The 18579-nt window shown below is 49.3% G+C and overlaps 1 protein-coding gene and 2 pseudogenes across 3 annotated transcripts in view; all 3 read left to right on the forward strand.

Moving 5' to 3' along the window:
• TBC1D24 (TBC1 domain family member 24) overlaps positions 1 to 13645 on the forward strand; it is a 24192-nt gene extending 10547 nt beyond the window's left edge. Inside the window, exons 1-7 of one of the 3 annotated variants that reach the window (XM_039885041.1) lie at positions 1976 to 2091; positions 6017 to 7097; positions 8269 to 8427; positions 9618 to 9681; positions 10743 to 10838; positions 11161 to 11389; positions 11792 to 13645. In XM_039885041.1, coding sequence (XP_039740975.1) covers positions 6133 to 7097; positions 8269 to 8427; positions 9618 to 9681; positions 10743 to 10838; positions 11161 to 11389; positions 11792 to 11946 — 1668 coding nt within the window. In that variant the 5' untranslated portion in view covers positions 1976 to 2091; positions 6017 to 6132 and the 3' untranslated portion in view covers positions 11947 to 13645. Of the gene's footprint in view, positions 1 to 1975; positions 2092 to 5030; positions 5111 to 6016; positions 7098 to 8268; positions 8428 to 9617; positions 9682 to 10742; positions 10839 to 11160; positions 11390 to 11791 lie in introns of those variants that run through there. The other 2 variants (XM_039885040.1, XM_039885039.1) reach the window with 2 other exon arrangements.
• LOC120620589 (uncharacterized) lies at positions 4190 to 4308 on the forward strand (annotated as a pseudogene).
• On the forward strand, positions 4710 to 4828 carry LOC120620601 (uncharacterized; annotated as a pseudogene).
• Positions 13646 to 18579: the final 4934 nt, after the last annotated feature.

Below are 18579 nucleotides of genomic sequence, written 5' to 3' on the forward strand. Positions count from 1 at the left end.
GATAGTTCTCTCAGTGCCTGGGAATCCCTGGGTACCTCTCTGTATCCCAGTTTCCTCGTTTATAAAGTGGAGCAAATCCTGGCACCGTGGGGTCATCCTCAGGATTAAAGGAGGTAAACATGCAAAGCTAAATCGCCTAAAGCCAGCAGCTGTGGGATTTGCGTTCAGTGGTTCATGAGGATGGTGTTGGAGGGCGTCCTGCTTGAACCTCAGCTGCTTGGTCCTGGTGTCTCCTGCCCCACTGTCTACAATGAGGAATTGTCCTTCCTTCTGTATCTGCTTTCCCTCCCACCCCGCTCTTGGTCAGAAATCTGCTTGGAAGGCCGTACCCAGAGCCACACAGCCATCAGGCTCAAGGGGACCTGGACTCCTCTCACCCCAGCTGGCCACCACCCTCTTTCTCTGGGCACGCTTTGGGGTTCTGTGGTGCTGTGGGCCTGCAGCTGTTGAAGGGGGCCCCTATTGTGTTGGGTCTCACCAGAGTGTGATATGAACTTGCCTTTGGAAGACCCCTGGACAGTGTACTTTGGCCAGAGGAAGCATTGGTTATCATGACAGGACAGGGAGTTGGACGGAGGTTTCACTGACATAGCAAGATAATATTTTGGGGAAATAGAGTCATTCATTCCACTTACATTTTTCTTTTTCTTTTTAAGAAATACTTGTTTCCCATCAGGTAGCCTAAACTCTCAAACAGGCATAGTATTTGTGAAGGAAAGGGATGTGCAGGTCACTGGAAAGGGCCTACTGGCTGGGAACAGGAAACAGGTCTGTGAGAGAGGCCGCTTGGAGGGACTGTCCCTGAGAGAGCAGGGGACCTATGTGGGTTTCGGGGAGAACCTTGGTGGTGGCTTCCTGTGGCTACACCACTCCCATGAGGAGCAGGCATGCTCAGGCCTCTCTGATCAGGCATCAACGCATCAGAACCTCATCACTCCCCAGATGTCTCTGAGCCAGTGCCAGGGAACCCTGAAGGAACAGTAACAGAGGCCCTCGGGACACCTGAGCTGCCCTGGCATGCTAGCCTAGGCTGAGTGCTTTCTATAAACAGTTTCAGTTAATCCTGACAACACTTGGCTTTTAAACACATCCGTTGGATCACATCCCTTCCCACTACGCTTAGAATAAAATCCAAACGCCTCCTCATTCATGATCTACGCTATGGGTATCTCCGCTGCTCTTTCCCTCGCTCACTGTACTCTGGCCACACTGGCTCCCCTTTCCCGTAGCACAACAGGTCTGTACCTGCCTCAGGGCCTTTGCACTTGCTCTTCTCATTGTCCAGAGTGACCTTTCCTCAGTTCTTCTGGCTGCTTCCTTCTCAACAGTTCAGCTCAAAGTGGGAGAGGTCTGCCCTGATGACCCTTACTAAAGTAGCCCCCGCACTCCAGACGTGCTGTGTGATGTCCCCACTATCTAAAATGATCGATATCTGCAGTCCTTATGAGTCTAACAGGATGTTAAGTGGAATTTTACATTTTTTCCCAGAATCGCAGGCTAGGCCCAAAGTCGAGGACAAAAGGCACAAAATACAGTTGACCCTTGAACAACAGGGGGATTGGGGGATGCTCCCGAAGAGAGATCAGGGGATTGGCCCGCCCACCCCCCATGCAGTGAAAAATCCATACATAACTTTTGACTCTCCAAAAACTTTACTAAAGCCCACTGTTGACTGAAAGCCTTACCAATGACATACAGCCTATTAACATATATTTTGTTACATACATACATATATATGTGTATATATATATATATATATGCTGTAGTCTTACAATAAAGTAAGCTAGAGAAAAGAAAATGTTAAGAAAATCATAAGACAGGGGCTGTCTCTAAAAAAGGAAAATCATAAGAGAAAAGATATTTATAGTATTGAAAAAAATCCACATACAAGTAGACCTATGCAGTTCAAACCCTTGTTGTTCAAGGGTCAACTGTATTTCCCTACATTCCAAGTTCAGGGAGCTGCTGACAGCTGGGGCCAGCCCCGTCCCACAGGGCCGAGAGAGTGATGCCATCTCAGAGGACCAGCCCTGCCCCCACCCCCACCGCCATTCCTCTACAGTGAACTTGAGCAGGGGGTGTGGCCTTTAGGTGAGTACAGTGTTTGTGGTAAGAAACCATTCCCTCCCTCCCACTCCTAAGGCGCAGGGAACAGTGGTTTTCCAGGGCACCTGCTGGCAGGGCCCTGGCCAGCCAGCTGCCCTGGGCCGCCTGAGCTGGGGAGAGTAGAAGTGAGAGAGTGGGAAATCGCACACACCCCAGCCCTCAGGTGTTGTGTGGGGACTAATGCAGAGTGAGGTGGGTTGTGTTTACCAACTCCGTTTTACAGACAAGCACCTGCCATTCCAGGAAGACCCATGGCTCTTGTGAGGTTCAGGTGAACAGGGTGGAGCCGGACTTTGAAGCTAGGCTTGTCTGATTTGAAACTGGATCATTTCCCATATTAGCTTCTGCCTCTCTTTTCTCCCCTGACCTTTGTCAGGAGCTGGAGGACTGTGGGGAACAGGTGAAGCCTTGTTTTGTGCATGGGAGCGGGTGGTGTAGACAGTGTTGTATGATGGCCGTTCACTGCAGGTGGAATAACCAGAGAGAGCATCACTTCAACTCTGAAACTTATCTCCAGAGTGTGAATATTCAACCTGGATGATTTTGTTTTTGATCTTTTTCCCACCTCTTGACTTCCCCTTCCCAGTAGCCAGCCTTAGCAATCTAACTCAGCTGCGAATGCGTAAATGTAAGAAAAGGCTTTGCAGGATATGCGCCAACATGTGAGCAGTGGTTGATTATCTTAGTGGAAGAGAGTAGGATCGAAGGGATGATGTAAACAGGATTTTACATTTTTACTCTGTAATTCTGTATTCTTTGACTTTTTTTTTTTTGTGATTATGCATTCGTGTAAAAGAAACCTAAGAAAACCACCTTGGACATGGTTTTAGAGATGCCTGAGGAAGTCATTGCAAGCTTGTTTGCCTGGCCACAGAAATGCCTTGCTCTTTTTGGATGGGGGCTTAGGGAGGAAGCCTGTGGGGGTGTAGGGGGCTCATTCAGGGTCTCCTGCATGTATCCTTGCCTTGGAGTCCCTCTGAATCCATCGTGTTCCTGTGCTACTTGCTGCAACAAACAAAACCAGGTCCTCTCTGAAGGAACTTTACAAAGTGTAGTAATCGCTTTTGGAGTTTCCAGTTTAATATTCAACCTGAATCTGATGCCAGTTGAGTGAGGGTTGGTGCTGTCCTGCTCTGCTCTTGCTCTGTTTATAAACACGTTTATTGCTCTGAGAAGGAGCTGGTTCTTTTCACACAAACAGGATGAGCCTGGGGTCCCTCCAGAGGTTAGTGGACATAGAGCCTAGAATGAAAGATTTAAACTCTACAGGTAATTTGCACATGGAAGATTGTGGAGTACAGCCTGGCCGTGGTTGTGGGGGTGTGAGTGGGCCTGTTGACCTGGCCTTCAGAACCTGAGGAAGAAGGGAATCACTGCTTTCCCTCCCAGGACCAAGCAAACAGGACCTTCTGAGGAAGAAGGTCCCAGCACTGGCAGCAGACCTAGTTCTGCTGTGGGCAAGACTTTTCCAGTGAGACGTATTAAATGGATGTTGTCAAAACTATTTAAATATGTTTTCAATAGGGAAGCCCCTATAAAAACCACATATGGATATACTGTATATCCAAAGGAAATGGAAGCAGGAACTGGAACAGACGCTTGTACACCCATATTCACAGCAGCATTATTCACAATAGCCAAAAGGTGGAAACAACCCAAATGTCCATTGACTGGTCAATCGATAAACCAATTATGTTTTATTCATAAAATGGAATATTATTTAGCCACAAAAAGGAATGGGATTCTTATAAATGGGGGAAGCGATGAATAGTTGGAGCACAGTAGATTTTTCAGGCAGTGAAAATACTCTATATGATACTCTATTGAGAATACATGTCATTTTTACATTTGTCCAAACAGAATGTACAGCACCAAGCGTGAACTCTCATTGATCTGTTGATTATGGGTGATTATGATATGTCAATATAGGTGCATCAGTTGTAACAAATGTACCACGCATGATGGGGAATGTTGATAATGGAGGAAATTAGACCTGTGGGGGTGGAGGAGTAAATGGGAAATCTCTGTATCTTCCTCTCAATTTTGCTATGAACCTAAAACTACTCTAAAAACATAAGGTCTTGTCTACGGCCATGCCACCCTGAACACGCCCGATCTTGTCTGATCTCGGAAGCTAAGCAGGGTTGAGCCTGGTTAGTACTTGGTTGGGAGACCACCTAGAAATACCAGGTGCTATAGGTGTAAAAAATAAATAAATAAAAATAATAAATAAAAGATAAAATCTTACATTTTTAAAAAAGACATTATGATAGTGAAATAAGCTAGGCACAAAAGGACAAATATTGTATGATTCCACTAATGTGAGGTACTTAGAGTCATCAGATTCTAAGAGACAGAAAGTAGAGTGGTGGTTGCCGGGCGGGGAGGAGAACAAGAAGTTAGCATTTAATGGGCATAGAATTTCAGTTTGGGAAGGTGAAAAAGTTATGGAGGTAGATGTTGGTGATATTGTACAACACTGTGAATGTACTTAATGCCACTGAATGGTACACTTAAAATGGTTAAAATGGTAAATTTGTTATGTATATTTTATGACCAAAAAAAAAAAACCATATCAAAGTGCTTTCTCAAGATATCTTCTGGTCTACAGCCCTGCTACCCTGAACAAGCCCAATCCCGTCTGATTTCGGAAGCTAAACAGGGTTGGGCCTGGTTAGTACTTAGATGGGAGACCACCTAGGAAGACCAGGTGCTGTAGGTGTAAAAAAATTAAAAAATAATAATAATAAGGATTGTAAGCTGACAAAGTCCTTGCAATCTGTGAAATCAACCAAGGATTGTCTCCCCTAAAAAATAAAAAAGACATCTTCTCACAAGACAGGTTTTACAGTACACTTTCCACTCAATGTTCTTAACGTATTCTTTACTTTTTATATATTCAGATGAATGTTCTAGATTCAAGAGAAACTGGAATGATCTGGTCATTTACCAAAACTCACTGAAGTAAACCCTGTGACATCCCAGGTGGAAAGATTAGTTTGAGGTGCGTGGGCGGACTGTTGTACTTTTATGCCGAGGAGAGTAGCCTTTAGCAAAAACAGATGTTAAGTTGTGGTATTCTGAACAGTAGACTTCTGTCTTGCTGTCCACCTGTAGTGACAGAGTCTCAAATAGTACATTTTACCCATTTTTAAATGTCTGCCTGCATTTCAGTAGTTATCCCTAATAGAGAGACAGCACCAAATCCCCAATACATATGACTTACTTGGACGCAGAAATGTCTAATTTTTTTAAATTAGTTTCAGGTATACAGTTCATTGGTTAGATATTTATATAGTTTATGAAAGAAATGTTTAATTTTGAAGCTGTGACAATAGCTTCATTTATTTCTTAGCCCTCATGTCTTAGCCCCAGTAATTCTCCTCTGGAATGCCTGCCTGAAACCTAGCTGGCATTTTTAGAAAGTTAGGAGCTAGCCTCCAAATTCTAACCCGGGGACAGTGGGGCAGAGTAGGTGTATGTCTTCCTCATGATACACAACTGGTTAAAGACTTGAAGTCTTCGAGAACTGAAACAAAGCATCTCAAGTTAAATGAGTCGTCTTAACCAGTCGCTCCTCTTTAGAAGGCCCATAGGCCACAGGGTGGTGGTGTGTGGAAGCCTGACGGGCCACCTGCCCCCAAGCCGAGAGTTGCTTTCAGCCCTTCCAGGAACTTGTTTCTAGCCTCCCATTATTCATTATTCATAATCCGTGTGACCTATTCCAGTAACTTTATAAGCTCTATGAAAAGACATTACACTTTCAGAGTTCATAGTGAATTCTCAGAATATCCACTTATTTTAAATGGAAGCCCTTATAATACTTTATAGAAAGATTCGAACAAAAACATGGTCCTTGAAATGTGAACCTTTATACACGTGTTATTAAGTGTGGTTTTTAATCCTACAGGGTATGCGATGGCAAACAGATTAGCAGAAGAGCCTCAGAAAGGGGGCTGGAGGATTTAGCCGCTTTTTGCCCCCTCCTGGCATCCAAGGGCCATCTCTCCGGGCATACTCTACATTATGGACTCCCCAGGGTACAATTGCTTTGTGGACAGAGACAAGATGGATATTGCCATCCAGGACCTGGGACCCAAGGAGCTGAGCTGCACAGAACTGCAGGAGCTAAAGCAGCTCGCACGCCAGGGCTACTGGGCCCACAGCCATGCCCTGCGCGGGAAGGTGTATCAGCGCCTGATCCGGGACATCCCCTGCCGCACAGTCACACCTGATGCCAGTGTGTACAGTGACATCGTGGGCAAGATTGTGGGCAAGCACAGCAGCAGCAGCCTGCCTTTGCCCGAGTTTGTGGACAACACGCAGGTACCCAGCTACTGCCTAAACACACGGGGCGAGGGTGCCGTGCGGAAGATCCTGCTGTGCATCGCCAACCAGTTCCCCGACATCTCCTTCTGCCCAGCCCTGCCCGCAGTCGTGGCCCTGCTGCTGCACTACAGCATCGACGAGGCCGAGTGCTTCGAAAAGGCCTGCCGCATCTTGGCCTGCAATGACCCCAGCAAGAAGCTGATTGACCAGAGCTTCCTGGCCTTCGAGTCTTCCTGCATGACGTTTGGGGATCTGGTGAACAAGTACTGCCAGGCAGCCCACAAGCTGATGGTGGCTGTGTCGGAAGACGTCCTGCAGGTTTATGCGGACTGGCAGCGATGGCTGTTCGGGGAGCTCCCTATCAACTACTTCGCTCGAGTCTTCGATGTCTTCCTGGTGGAAGGCTACAAGGTGTTGTACCGCGTTGCACTGGCAATCCTCAAGTTCTTCCACAAGGTTAGAGCTGGGCAGCCGCTTGAGACGGACAACGTGAAGCAAGACATCCGCGCCTTCGTCAAGGACATTGCCAAGACTGTGTCTCCCGAGAAGCTGCTGGAGAAAGCTTTCGCCATTCGCCTCTTCTCTCGGAAGGAGATTCAGCTCCTACAGATGGCCAATGAGAAAGCTTTGAAGCAGAAGGGCATCACTGTCAAGCAAAAGAGGTAGGCAGGCCCCCTGAGGCTGAGGTGTAGCGGGCCTCTAGGCAGGCTGCTGGGGCCCTCGTGGGGCAGGGCTTCGGAGGAATACATCCCGAGGGCCTAGGGCATGAGCTTGTTCTGCAGCCTCTTGGTCTACTACTGCCAGGCAGTCATCAGTACGTGGATAGAAAACCACTGGAAAGGAGATCGGGCCTTCCTGTCTACAGCCACAGGCTGCTTAGGCAGCTGTGGGCATGGAAGGTGCTGGGTCCTATCCTCAGACCCGAGGCCCATGGCAGAGACAAAAACTGGGTGTTGACCATGGGGTGAGAAGATCCAACAGTGGGCTGGGCTGGCTGCCTTGGGTCATGTCTCAGCATCCCTTCTGTGCCCCTCTAGCTCTGGGCTCCCTCGCTGGCCATTCTTGTGGCTGCTGGGCATGGCCCCCCTGCCCTGAGCACAAACCCCTGAGTAGCAGGGGTGGGAAGGGCCCACGGTGTCCTGAGACCTTCTCAGTGGCAAATGCTGTGACTGTAGCTGTGAAGGCCTTTTTTCTGAGACAAAGGCAGGCACTCTTGGACATCAGTATTTGCCAGTAACCTCTCCTTGTCTGTTTTATTTTTCTCCTCCTTCGTGTCCGTTACTTCCTCCTGTTTTTCAGTGTTTCACTTTCTAAAAGGTAGGTCTGGAAATCACATCTTCATGCCTGGCTTCTGTCTGTCTTCCAGTCTGGCTGTCCCAAGGCCTCGCTCCTTGTGCTGGCTCTCAGGGCTGGCTTCAGCTGTGCCGTCTCTGAGTCAATGTTCAGGCACCACCTGTCTGTCCTGTCTGTCTGTCTGTCTGTCTGTCTGCCTGCCTGCCCGGCTGCCTCAGTCGTGCTCTTTACTGGTGCTTGGCTGGCCCTGCAGCATTGTCTTGCAAGAGCTGATTCACTTTCTGCCCCCATTTCTTAGAGAAAAGATGCTTTTGTCCTTACTTGGGCTGGGTGCTCTCCCCTCTTTGTAATGGAATGGAAGTGGGGCTCCAGGGGACAGCTCCACTGTTTCTTTCTGAGGGCACCTAGGACCAGGCTCTAACTTGGCTGAATAGGTGAGACGTCCCCTCCAGGCTTGGCTCCCAGGAGAGCCTCTGTACACCCCGGGGTGGGGACGTGGTCAGGGCTGGAGTCGAAGCTGTGCTCTGAACCTCTCCCCAGGCAGTTTGTGCACCTGGCTGTCCATGCGGAGAACTTTCACTCAGAGATTGTCAGTGTGAAGGAGATGAGAGACATCTGGTCGTGGATCCCTGAGCGGTTCGCCCTCTGTCAGCCCCTCCTGCTCTTCTCCTCACTGCAGCATGGGTACAGCCTGACCAGGTAATGCCAAGGTGGCCAGAGAAAGCTGGGCCTGCCCTCCCGAGGCCCTGAAGCCTGGATTCTGATGGCCAGGTGGTGCAGGAGAGGTAGAGGGAGCCATGAAGTTGCCCAGCTTCTCATCCTGCCTATGCTTCTGGGAGGCCATGCTGAAAATGGGCCTTTAAGTTGGGCACCTGAGTGAGGCCTCTTCCTGGGGGCCCTAGAATCAGGAGACCCTTTTCTGGGATTCTCTCCATTCCCAGGCCACCCAAATTCAGAGGTCATTGCTGTACACATAATAGCTCCAGGTCCCCATGTAGGTGTTCGGACATGGGAGGCGGAGCTTACAGAACTGTAGGAGAGGACGACTCAAGGCAATGGTTCACTACCCCTCCCCTCTACACTTCATCAGTCCATAAGCTGGGAACAGGTTGGCCCTGTGGTGGAGGGGGGCCTCGCTGGGGCCCCCCAGGGCACACTGCCTCCCTGGCAGCTCTGTCAGGTGCAGCCGCCCCCTCAAGCCTCTGATGGCAGGCCTCAGAAACTCTGGCTTGGATGACCTGGCAGGGGTGGCACAGGCAGAGCCGACCTAGCCCATGTGGCAGGCACCATCTGCAGCCCCATGAGTGTTACAGTACAGCTGGAGGTGCATTTACCCAGCCCCCACCTCTGTGGGGGACCAGCTAAGAGATGACCAAGCAGAGTTGCCAGGACCACTAGCCAAGCCCTGGGCACCTGGTGCCGTCACAGCAGCAGCCTCAAACCTCGCTTTCTTCCCACTGCCACCCAGCTCCCACATGCTTGGACTCCCAAGAACATTCTGAGCTTTCCTAGAGCAGGGACCTGTTCCTCTGGTTCTTGCTTCCCTGAAGCACCTGGCATGCGGCTCTGCCTATTGGGGGCTATTTGCCATGCCACTTCTCTCCTGTGTCACAGCAGGGCAGACAGCCCTGGGGCAGCTAACCACTCAGCCTGCAGGCCACCTGGTGGGAGCTCCATCTTGGCTCAGAAGAGTGCCCAAACCAGAGTGTTGCCAGGTCCTTGGCCTTCATGCCTGGTCCCCAGGAGATTAAGGAAATGGCAGTTCCCCGGCCTGTCCACCCCCGGACAGCCTGGGTTTCTCGGACACTGTGGGCACTGGCTGGAGGTGACACATGGAAGGAGTGCAGGATAACTTGCCCATCAGGACTAGCACATGTGGTCTCTTCCAGGTTCTTCTTCCAATGTGAAGGACATGAGCCCACCCTGCTTCTCATCAAGACCACACAAAAGGAGGTGAGCAGGGACCAGAGGGAGCCTGGGGTCCTGGCCTCTGAGTTCTGGGGAGTCTGCTGCTCCTATGCCCCAGGGTGGGTAACTCTGCAGCCTCCACCAGCCTTCCTGCACTTAGGGGCGCAGAGCAGAGCCACCCTCCACAGAGAAGTGAATTCAGCCTCCCCATCTGACCCCCAAGTACCCAGGGCCTCCCTGTTTCTCCTGGGGGTCCAGGCCCTCCTGAAACAGCATGGCTGCTTAGAGGAGCATTGCAGAAATGCCTAGTGAGCAAGGCCTCGCCTCCTCCCGCCACAGTGGGCCAACACCAGGTGAGTCAACAGCCTTCACCTGCCTCTACCCCTTGACAGATAGTCATCAGGGCCTTGTTCTCTGTATTAGCTATCCCCCCTGAAAGTCCCCTGAGACATCTGGGGAGGTCGGAGCTCATGTGCCCCGATGCTAGGGGCATCTACATGCAGCAGAGGCTTCTTGTTCATTGGCTCCCAAACCTGCACCCATGGCAGTTCTGGGTTCCTTACCCTGTCCCAGACTCTGTGTTTGGGTCTCCAGGAGGAGCCTGGGTGTCTGTGTCATAACAAGTGACTGGTTGTCAGATACTTTGGGCAAACCCTGCATCCACCAGAGGATCCTGAGTCTAATGTGAAATCAAGCACTTTGCTGGCTGATGGTGGGGTGTGGGGGAATGTTGTTGAGCAGGGTACCTCCTGGAAGCTTTCATCTGAGGGGCCTCCCTGGGTTGATGCCCAAAATCAGAATGTGGACATGGAACTTATTCCCATGCTTGAGGGCCAGGGAGGGAAACAAAATGAAAATATCCCAAACAAGCTGATGGTGGCCTGGGCAGCCACTCACCCCGCACCCCACTCTCACTGCCAGTCCCCCACCTTCTAAACTCTGACTCCTCACAGCTCTCTCCACCTCCAGCCCTTGCCCTTGAGTGGGGGTCAGGGGTGCTGCAACAATATCCCCCCCAGTACCATAGCTTTTCAGCAGACCCTGAGTGAGGGGATGCTCCTGCGGGCAGGCAGGGCACAGCCTCACCCGTGGGCCTTTCTCCCCAGGTGTGTGGAGCTTACCTGTCAACAGATTGGAGTGAGAGAAATAAGTTTGGAGGCAAACTGGGCTTCTTTGGGACTGGAGAATGCTTCGTGTTTAGAGTAAGTGAGTCTCCTTGTGGGTGACTCTGAGGTCAACAGGCCCAGCACCCACCTCACCCCCACTAATGTGACCCTGTTTACTTTCACCATAGCCATTAACCTACAGGAAATCCTCTTGTTTCCTTCTGGTTTGTCATCATTAGACCACGAGCTCCCTGAGAGCAGGCAGGCTCTTACCTGCCCTGTGTGGCACTGTCACCCCAGCCCCGGCACAGGCCTCGCACACAGAGGGCTCCAGTGAAGATTTGTGGGAGGAAAGTGGGCAGAAGGGGCCTTGCAGGGCACCATATGCCAGCTCCTCTTGCTGCCCTTTTACCCTCAGCTGCAGCCCGAGGTCCAGCGCTACGAGTGGGTGGTCATTAAACACCCAGAGCTGACCAAGCCTTTGTCCTCGGAGACCACCACCTCTTCGTCCCTGCGCTGCCACTCCATGTCCTTACCCTCAGACCCTTCTGATCGCCTTTCGCCATTCCTAGCCACTCGGCACTTCAACCTGCCCTCCAAGACTGAGTCCATGTTCATGGCTGGGGGCAATGACTGCCTCATCATAGGTGGGCACCTCCCTCTACCTCAAGCTGGGATCACTTAGCCTAGGACAAGGGTATGGGGTCATCGGTGGCCAAAGCCCCTGGGCCAGCCATTGCTGACCCAGGTGGCGGGTAGCCCACCTGAAGGACAAGCAGAGCCCTTGTGATGGCAGAGGAAGTAGGCATAAGGGGTCAGGAGTAGGAACAGGCATTCTGGGTAAACCAGCTGAGAAGTGGAGTCTAGCCTGGAATTTGGATCCCAGCTGAAGGCGGGTGGGCTTTGGAGGGTTGAAGGTCAGCCCTGTGGTTTTAGAGAGGTCTCTGGTAGGGCCAGGGCAGTGATAGTGGAGATGCTTAAGGACAGGAGGGAAGCACCTTGGGGAAAATGCCAGACATAAAGGCAGCCACTGACTGAGCATCCTGCAGGTGGAGGGGGCGGCCAGGCGCTCTACATCGACGGGGACCTGAACCGGGGTCGCACAGGCCACTGCGACACTTTCAACAACCAGCCCCTCTGCTCTGAGAACTTCCTCATCGCTGCCGTGGAGGCCTGGGGTTTCCAGGACCCTGACACTCAATGACAGGCCTGCACCGACTGTGACAGCTGCCACTGTGGGGTGGGACGGTGGCCAGGCCCCCTCTTCAGGGAGGAGGCAGTGAATGAAGGACCCCACCACCACCACCACCACCATATGCATGGACAGCATCAGGATGTAGCTGGGGCTCTGGTGCTGGACTGGGCAGGAATGCCAGGGCCTCAGCTAGCCAAGCCTGCCCTTCCCAGCCCTGCTCAGACTCACCACTGCCTCCACCTCAAAATCAGGTCCTGGCTCTCCTCTGTGGGGGCATCTTTTGCCCAAGGCCTTGAAAGGGCAATGTCTTGCAGCCCTTGAGCCTTAGTCCCTTGGAAGTTGAGACAGGACTGAGAAAGCAAAAGGAGCTTGCTGCCAAGTGTGGGTTTCTGGCACCCCCTGCTGGTGCCTCTTAACATGGCTTCCACGCAAGGCCCGGCAGCCTTCTGCCTGTCCTACTGCTGTGGCTCCCCAGCTGCATGTTGATCTTGAGAAGAGATAGGTGCCCTGGGGACTGTTCCTTGGCAGGAGCATCTGCTTGGAGCTTCTGACCCAGTTCCCTCCTCCCCACACTGGATTCTAGGGACACCTTTTGGACAGTAACTACAAGATGAAAGAAGATGAGGAAGACGGGATCTATGTTGAGCTCTAGGCCCCTCCCAAGGGAGAGCCAAGGGCCAGTGGGATGAAGGAACAAAAGGAACATCATGTGTCCTTGTGTTTCTGCAGAGCCCGAAGCTTCTGTGGCCTCATTGTGTAATCACTCCCTAGAGAGGCCACCCAGGATGGCCAGGGGAGTACCCTCTGTGACCGACCCCAAACCAGCCAGCTCCATATCCAGGGGTTTGCCTGGAGAAGCCTGGACACACAGAGCCTTCTCCAGCCAGAGAGCCAACTTAGCTCCCCTGAGGTCTCTGTGGTGACCCCATTTCTCCTCCATGTCACTGCATTGACCTGCACCCCAGGATCCCATTCAGACTCAGCGGCGTGCTGGTCTCGTCCAGTGCTATTCGCCTCCCCTTCATCGGACTCCACATGCCCATGTACCAGGGCTGCATCCTCTCCAGCTCCCTGTCCACGTGGCACTTTCCCTTCATGCTCCTTTGCATGGCATGCGTCCTCACAGTGTGGTCGGCTACATAGCATGATTTTTTTTGTGCTGCTGCTTCTACCCTGTCCTGCCTGGCCCTGCACTGGGCCCATGCACAGTACATTCCAGGCGAAGACTGGCCAGTGAGCACTGCAGGGAGCAGCCCTCCCACCCTGTGACCTCTCTCAGCTGGTCCTGAGGGTCTGGGCACCCCGGAAGGATGAGAGGAAAAGCAGACATCCAGGTGGCTGTGCTGTGGTATCCTGGGCTGCAGGTACTCCGGTTCCTGCCCCCCCCAAACTGATCCCCCTCAGTATCCCTATATACCATGCCCCTGCCCATCTGCATACCGTGTTTGCTCTTTCTGTGGGGCATTCATCTTCCTTCTGCTCAAATCTCTGAGCCAGGCTACAGTGGTGCTGAAGGAAGGACCAGGAACCCTCTATGGCTTTGGCCAAGCCAGTGAACCTGTTCGAACTCAGTTTCTCCAACTGTAAAATGAAACCAGTCATCTTGCTCTGCTGTTCCTATGGGACCTTTCACCACATACCCTTCCTCTAAGCCTCACTGCACTCGCCTGTATTTTGGTGTTCATTAAACATGGTCTTATTACGTGAATTCCAGGGTTTCGAGTTTGGTCTCTTCAATCAGAGGGTCCTCCCAGGGGTTCCCCACCCCTGCCTGATAGGTCACCAAATGGGGTCCAGCAAGCCGCATCTCACAATGCTTTGTCACTGGAATGTTGAAGTCTTTTCAAAAACATAGCCATTCAGAAGCAGGTATATTTGAGCACTATTTGCATAGCTTCCTCTGCAAACTTAATGAACTGGGGAGTCTTTCTGGTAAGCCCAGGGAGGGCATTTGCTACTTTGTCATGATTTCTATATCATGAGATCTTTGTGCATGCAAAATAGTTTCTTTGAATTTTTCTTCCAAATATTTTGCTAAACTAAAGGTATTTCCAAGTAACACATAATTTATTTTGTTAATATTCTCTATTTCTTTTTTGTGAGAGTATATTTGAGCCAAACTGATGACATATGCCAGGGAACAAGATCTCAAATGCTCCCTCTATTATTTTTTCTTGATCACTTTTTATTAGCTTTTGATGTTAAAAATTAACCAAAGTTTTATGGAATCGCATAATTATTTGCTTTCCTAGAAATGTTTAAAAGTTTATTTTAAAAACAAAAAATTCAATTTAAACCAGCTTATTCAGTGCTTTGTTTAAATGAACTGTATGCCTTTAGGGCTTCAGAAAATCCATTTTTCAAAAATAATTTTTAATGTAAGGTTAAGTCATTGTATTTATTTGATTTTTCAAAGTTTTAATTATTGAATTAAAATTAGCGTTTTAATTTTTCCTGTTTTTATAAGCTGCATGCTTAATTTTTTTTAGTTTTTCAGGGCAACTTGTTTTAGAAAATTTTAGATTTCAGAAGGTCTTCATATTTCTCCTATTCCTTTCCTGAAGTCATAAAGCCTTCATAGTCTCCTTATGTATTTTACATTTAATAGATTTAGTTTTTGTAACTTTTTATTTTGAAAGAATTTTAGATTTACAGAAGAGTTGCAAGGATGGTACAGAGCTCCTATATACTCTCCCCAACTTCTCTGAGTGTTAAATATTGTACATTTATCAAAGCAAATAAATTAACATTGATATAATGCTATTAACTTACACTACAGTCCTTTTCTTCCTCCCTGAGTTTTTCTACAGTCCTTTCTCTGTTCCAACAATAGATTTAATTTTATAGATGTTTACTTTCCCAAATTTTTATTAAATCCAGAATGTCATCAGATTCACAAGACTAACCTTGGTCAAAAAAAAATTGCCACTGATTAGACAGTACAGAGACTCTCAAACATGCGATTCTTCTCATCCTACACCTAAATGTCTCATTTGCACAGAAAAGTTACCAAATGGAGCAGGGGTACTAAGCATACCCCATGGTGCTTCTCCAAGAAGCACCTGTTAGGCAGAAAAGCATGGAGATTTTAAAAAATGTGTTGCAAAAAAAAAAAAGATCTTTGTTATGTTAGTGTCAGATTGTACTCTAGTAGGTGTGGCATCATGATTTGTTGCTAAAGATGAAATGCCTCGCTCTCAGATGTGCTCATTTTACCCAAACATGTAGAATTTGTCAAAACTGTGCTTGAGAGTCAGAAAGCAGTGGACACACTGACCTGTGACATGACAGACACACCAACCAACAAAACCTCCCACTTAAGATTGCTGAGTCCACAGGTGTAGTATTACCTGGATGCTTGGTTAGTTTCACCAGTGAGAAACCATTTTATCAGTGAGATGCACCCTGGCCAGAGGGAGCATGCAGGTCTGATCTAGTCCAGTGAGGCCACTGATAACAGAGTGAAAGCTCATACAGTCCAAGCAGTTCTGGTCCTTGTTTTTCCTTCGTGCAAGAAAGAGTAGCCGACCTCTGCTCTATTTCATACTGAAGGGTGTTGACTGGTAAAGGACACATTTTGTCAAAAGCTTACCAGCTAAAGATTGAAGAGAAGAGTTGTGTGAATAACTTTACCTTTCCATTCCAGTGTTGGATGGTTATTGGCTGAAAAATGGATAACTGGACTGACACTTTGGAGGATCTGAATGAATAATAAATTATGAGGACCATGTAAAAAGTAACTAATGTGTGGTGAGTGAATGTGACTTTGCCGCAAAATCCAACTTTGGAAAAGTGAAAATAAGTGATTTAGTAATCTGTTTGGTCAGTGTTAATTAGAACTCTAAACAACATTAATGAGAAAAAATGCAACATCACTGTGAAATATTTGATACAAAAATGTTTCAATGGGGTTGGGGAGTCCTGGGCACATCATCTGCAGGACTGAGAACATCTGTGGAGAAGGAAACACTGGACCTGAAGGAGCATTGCTCCCTTGAAGAATTTGAGAGACTGAATCTATGGAACAGTGAGAAAAGTTTCTCTCCATTAGAGATGTATGTGCTGCTCCATTTGCTGCCACAGCCAGTGTGAACCAAGTCCTTCCCTGATTTTGTTTTTGTCTCCTCTCATTCACAGCGCGTGTCATGCAGATGTGCTCCATAAATGAGAGGAATGAAGGGAGCGGCCATCAGGAATTGTCCAAATGTCTCAGTCAAGAATTGCTGGGGGGAAAAGAATTGCTTGTATCTCTGTCATGTGGAAAACCCAGTATCAAAAAGTCATGCTCATTGAAATGAGAATATTTTATCTGGAAGTTTCTAAGTCAATATTAATGTCTTTTCTAATTGGGTGGGCCTATATAATATAAAGGAAAACATAACACCTTTTTTCTCCACCTGTCTGGCTCCTCTGTGTCCTTCCTTCCCTGCAGCTGCCCTCTCCCGTGAAACTGCTGCTGCTTGCTCTCTGTTCCTCTTCCTGCTGTCCCGCTGCGTGGACTCATGCTCCTGCCCCTCTCTCTTCCTTCGGGGCTGCCTCGAAGTTGTGGGCTCCCTTCCCTGTCAGCACTCTTGCTGTCACCACCACCTCACATGGAACCCTTTTGGGGCCTGGGGCCTGGTAAATCGTGTCCCAACTGGCATCTCCATATCTAGCCAGCCATGGAATGCTTTGTTTCATTGTCTTTGTTTAGGACCGAATTTAACCATTTCAAAGTGAACAATTCAGTGGCAATCTAGTACATCACAATGGTGTGTGACCACCTCTAGCTCCACAACATTGTCACGCCCCGTGAGGAAGCCCATTCCCATTAAGCACTTGCTCCTCACTCCTCCCTGTCTTAGGTTTTTAAAAAGGTAAAATGTGCACCTAGTAGAAAACCAATACATATGGGAAAATCCACAGCAGTAAGTCTGTCCGGTTGGGTCCCCAGGGCCCTCCACCGTTAGTGTCCGCATGCACGTTCAGGTACGGCACTCTTCCCCACCCTGCTTCTGGTCGCTTAACTGCCTCTCAAGGATCATCCACACCTGTTACCGTCTCATAAACAGCTGCCCAGTGTTCCTGATTGAAATGGTTTGTAATTTGAGTAGAAACTGAATCTGGTCTCCCCCTTGCTCAAAACCCTCTTCCTCTTTTAAGAGCTTGTTCAGAGATCACTGCCCTGGAGGCAGTCCAAGCTGCCCCAGCCCCTCCCCCATTTGTATCACCTCTGCATCCAGTACCTTTCTGGTTTAGCATTGCAACATTATCCAGTCCCCCTGGCTGTGAGCTCCTGGAGGTTAGGGACTCCTCAATTTTGTATCCTCTGAGCCTAGCTTAGTGTCTGCACACTATAAATGCTCATTGAATGTCAATGAGTAGCTTTTAGGTAGAAGGCAGGGCTTGGAGGTTGTAAACCCTACCAGGTGGAGATGACGTCATGCTGGCCTCCAGGGTGCCGATCCCAGACCAGATCAGGGCAGGTGGTGCCCCTTGTGGAATCCTTTCTCAGAACCTGCTGCCTGTGCCAGGCTTGGCACATTCTGTAAACCAGCAAGATTCTTTCTCCCTCGCTCCTGTGGTCCAGGGACAGTTACACACCGCCCCCTGGTGGTCAAGGCTGCCCACCCCCAGAACACCTGCCAGTGACGGTGATAAGTGTGTCTGGTCCAGCTTGTACCATGCCGTATTTATCTATGGGAGAAACAGAAGCAACTGATTGTCTTTTATATTTCAATAAAGCCAGAAAAAAAAACTCGTATCATTTTATAAGCCCTATTTTTTAAATTATACAAAAAATCACCTTCATTCATTCCCCTCCACTAGCACAACTACATTTTTGGTTCCATCTTCTAGCCTTGCCTGGGCCACATGTAGCCCTTTTCCAGCCAGGTAAAGAGAGCGGAGGGCCATGTCTCTGTGTTATGCCCTCTCTGGTGTGTCATCATGGCGACTTGGAAGAATGGGACTCTCTGCAGGGAGAGGGCACTCTGCCTGGGATGCTTGGTTGTCTGCAATTTCCTGATATTCTTGATAAGGCCATACTTCAGGCTGCTGACTCTTCTTCTTTGAAATGGCTTCCTCGGGTAAGTACATCTTTCTAATCATTTGAGACCATTTGGAGTTTTATCCTTGGTCTTTTTCTCCCTAGTTGTCCTCCTCCTTTCCCTCGGGTCCTGCGAAATGCCATCGGACTTCTCTCCGACACTGTCTTTTGTTGGGGACAATGGGCTCTTTTGTCCCCCATTAAAACCCTGAGAGGAGTCAGGACCCACATCTCTTTATTCCTCCTGTATTGGGGTCTGTAATGTGAGTTTCCCAAAGCCCCTCTTTTATTCCTGGAAATCCCCACCTGTGTAGTGACAGGCCAGGGACTCATGACACTGTGGTTTCAAGCCAAGGACTTAGCTGTGAGGGAGAAGGCAGAAGTGTGTGTCCCTTTCCACAACCACAGCCCATCCCACCCCAGAGTCCTGCTTGGTGCTGGGAGGCCTAGGAGAAGATGACGTGGGTCCCTCCTGGCCCACCACTGGTCACCGGATGCTCCCTAAGCCCTGGTGTAGAAGGCAGGTGCTGCAGTGAGCCACATGGACCAGGCCCAACCTGTGGAGCTAGAGTTTCAGTTCCACCACTTGCTAGTGGCCTGACCCTGGGCAAGGT

Source organism: Pteropus medius, unplaced genomic scaffold, assembly GCF_902729225.1.
Source record: "Pteropus medius unplaced genomic scaffold, Ma_sr-lr_union100, whole genome shotgun sequence".
Lineage (NCBI taxonomy): Eukaryota > Metazoa > Chordata > Mammalia > Chiroptera > Pteropodidae > Pteropus > Pteropus medius.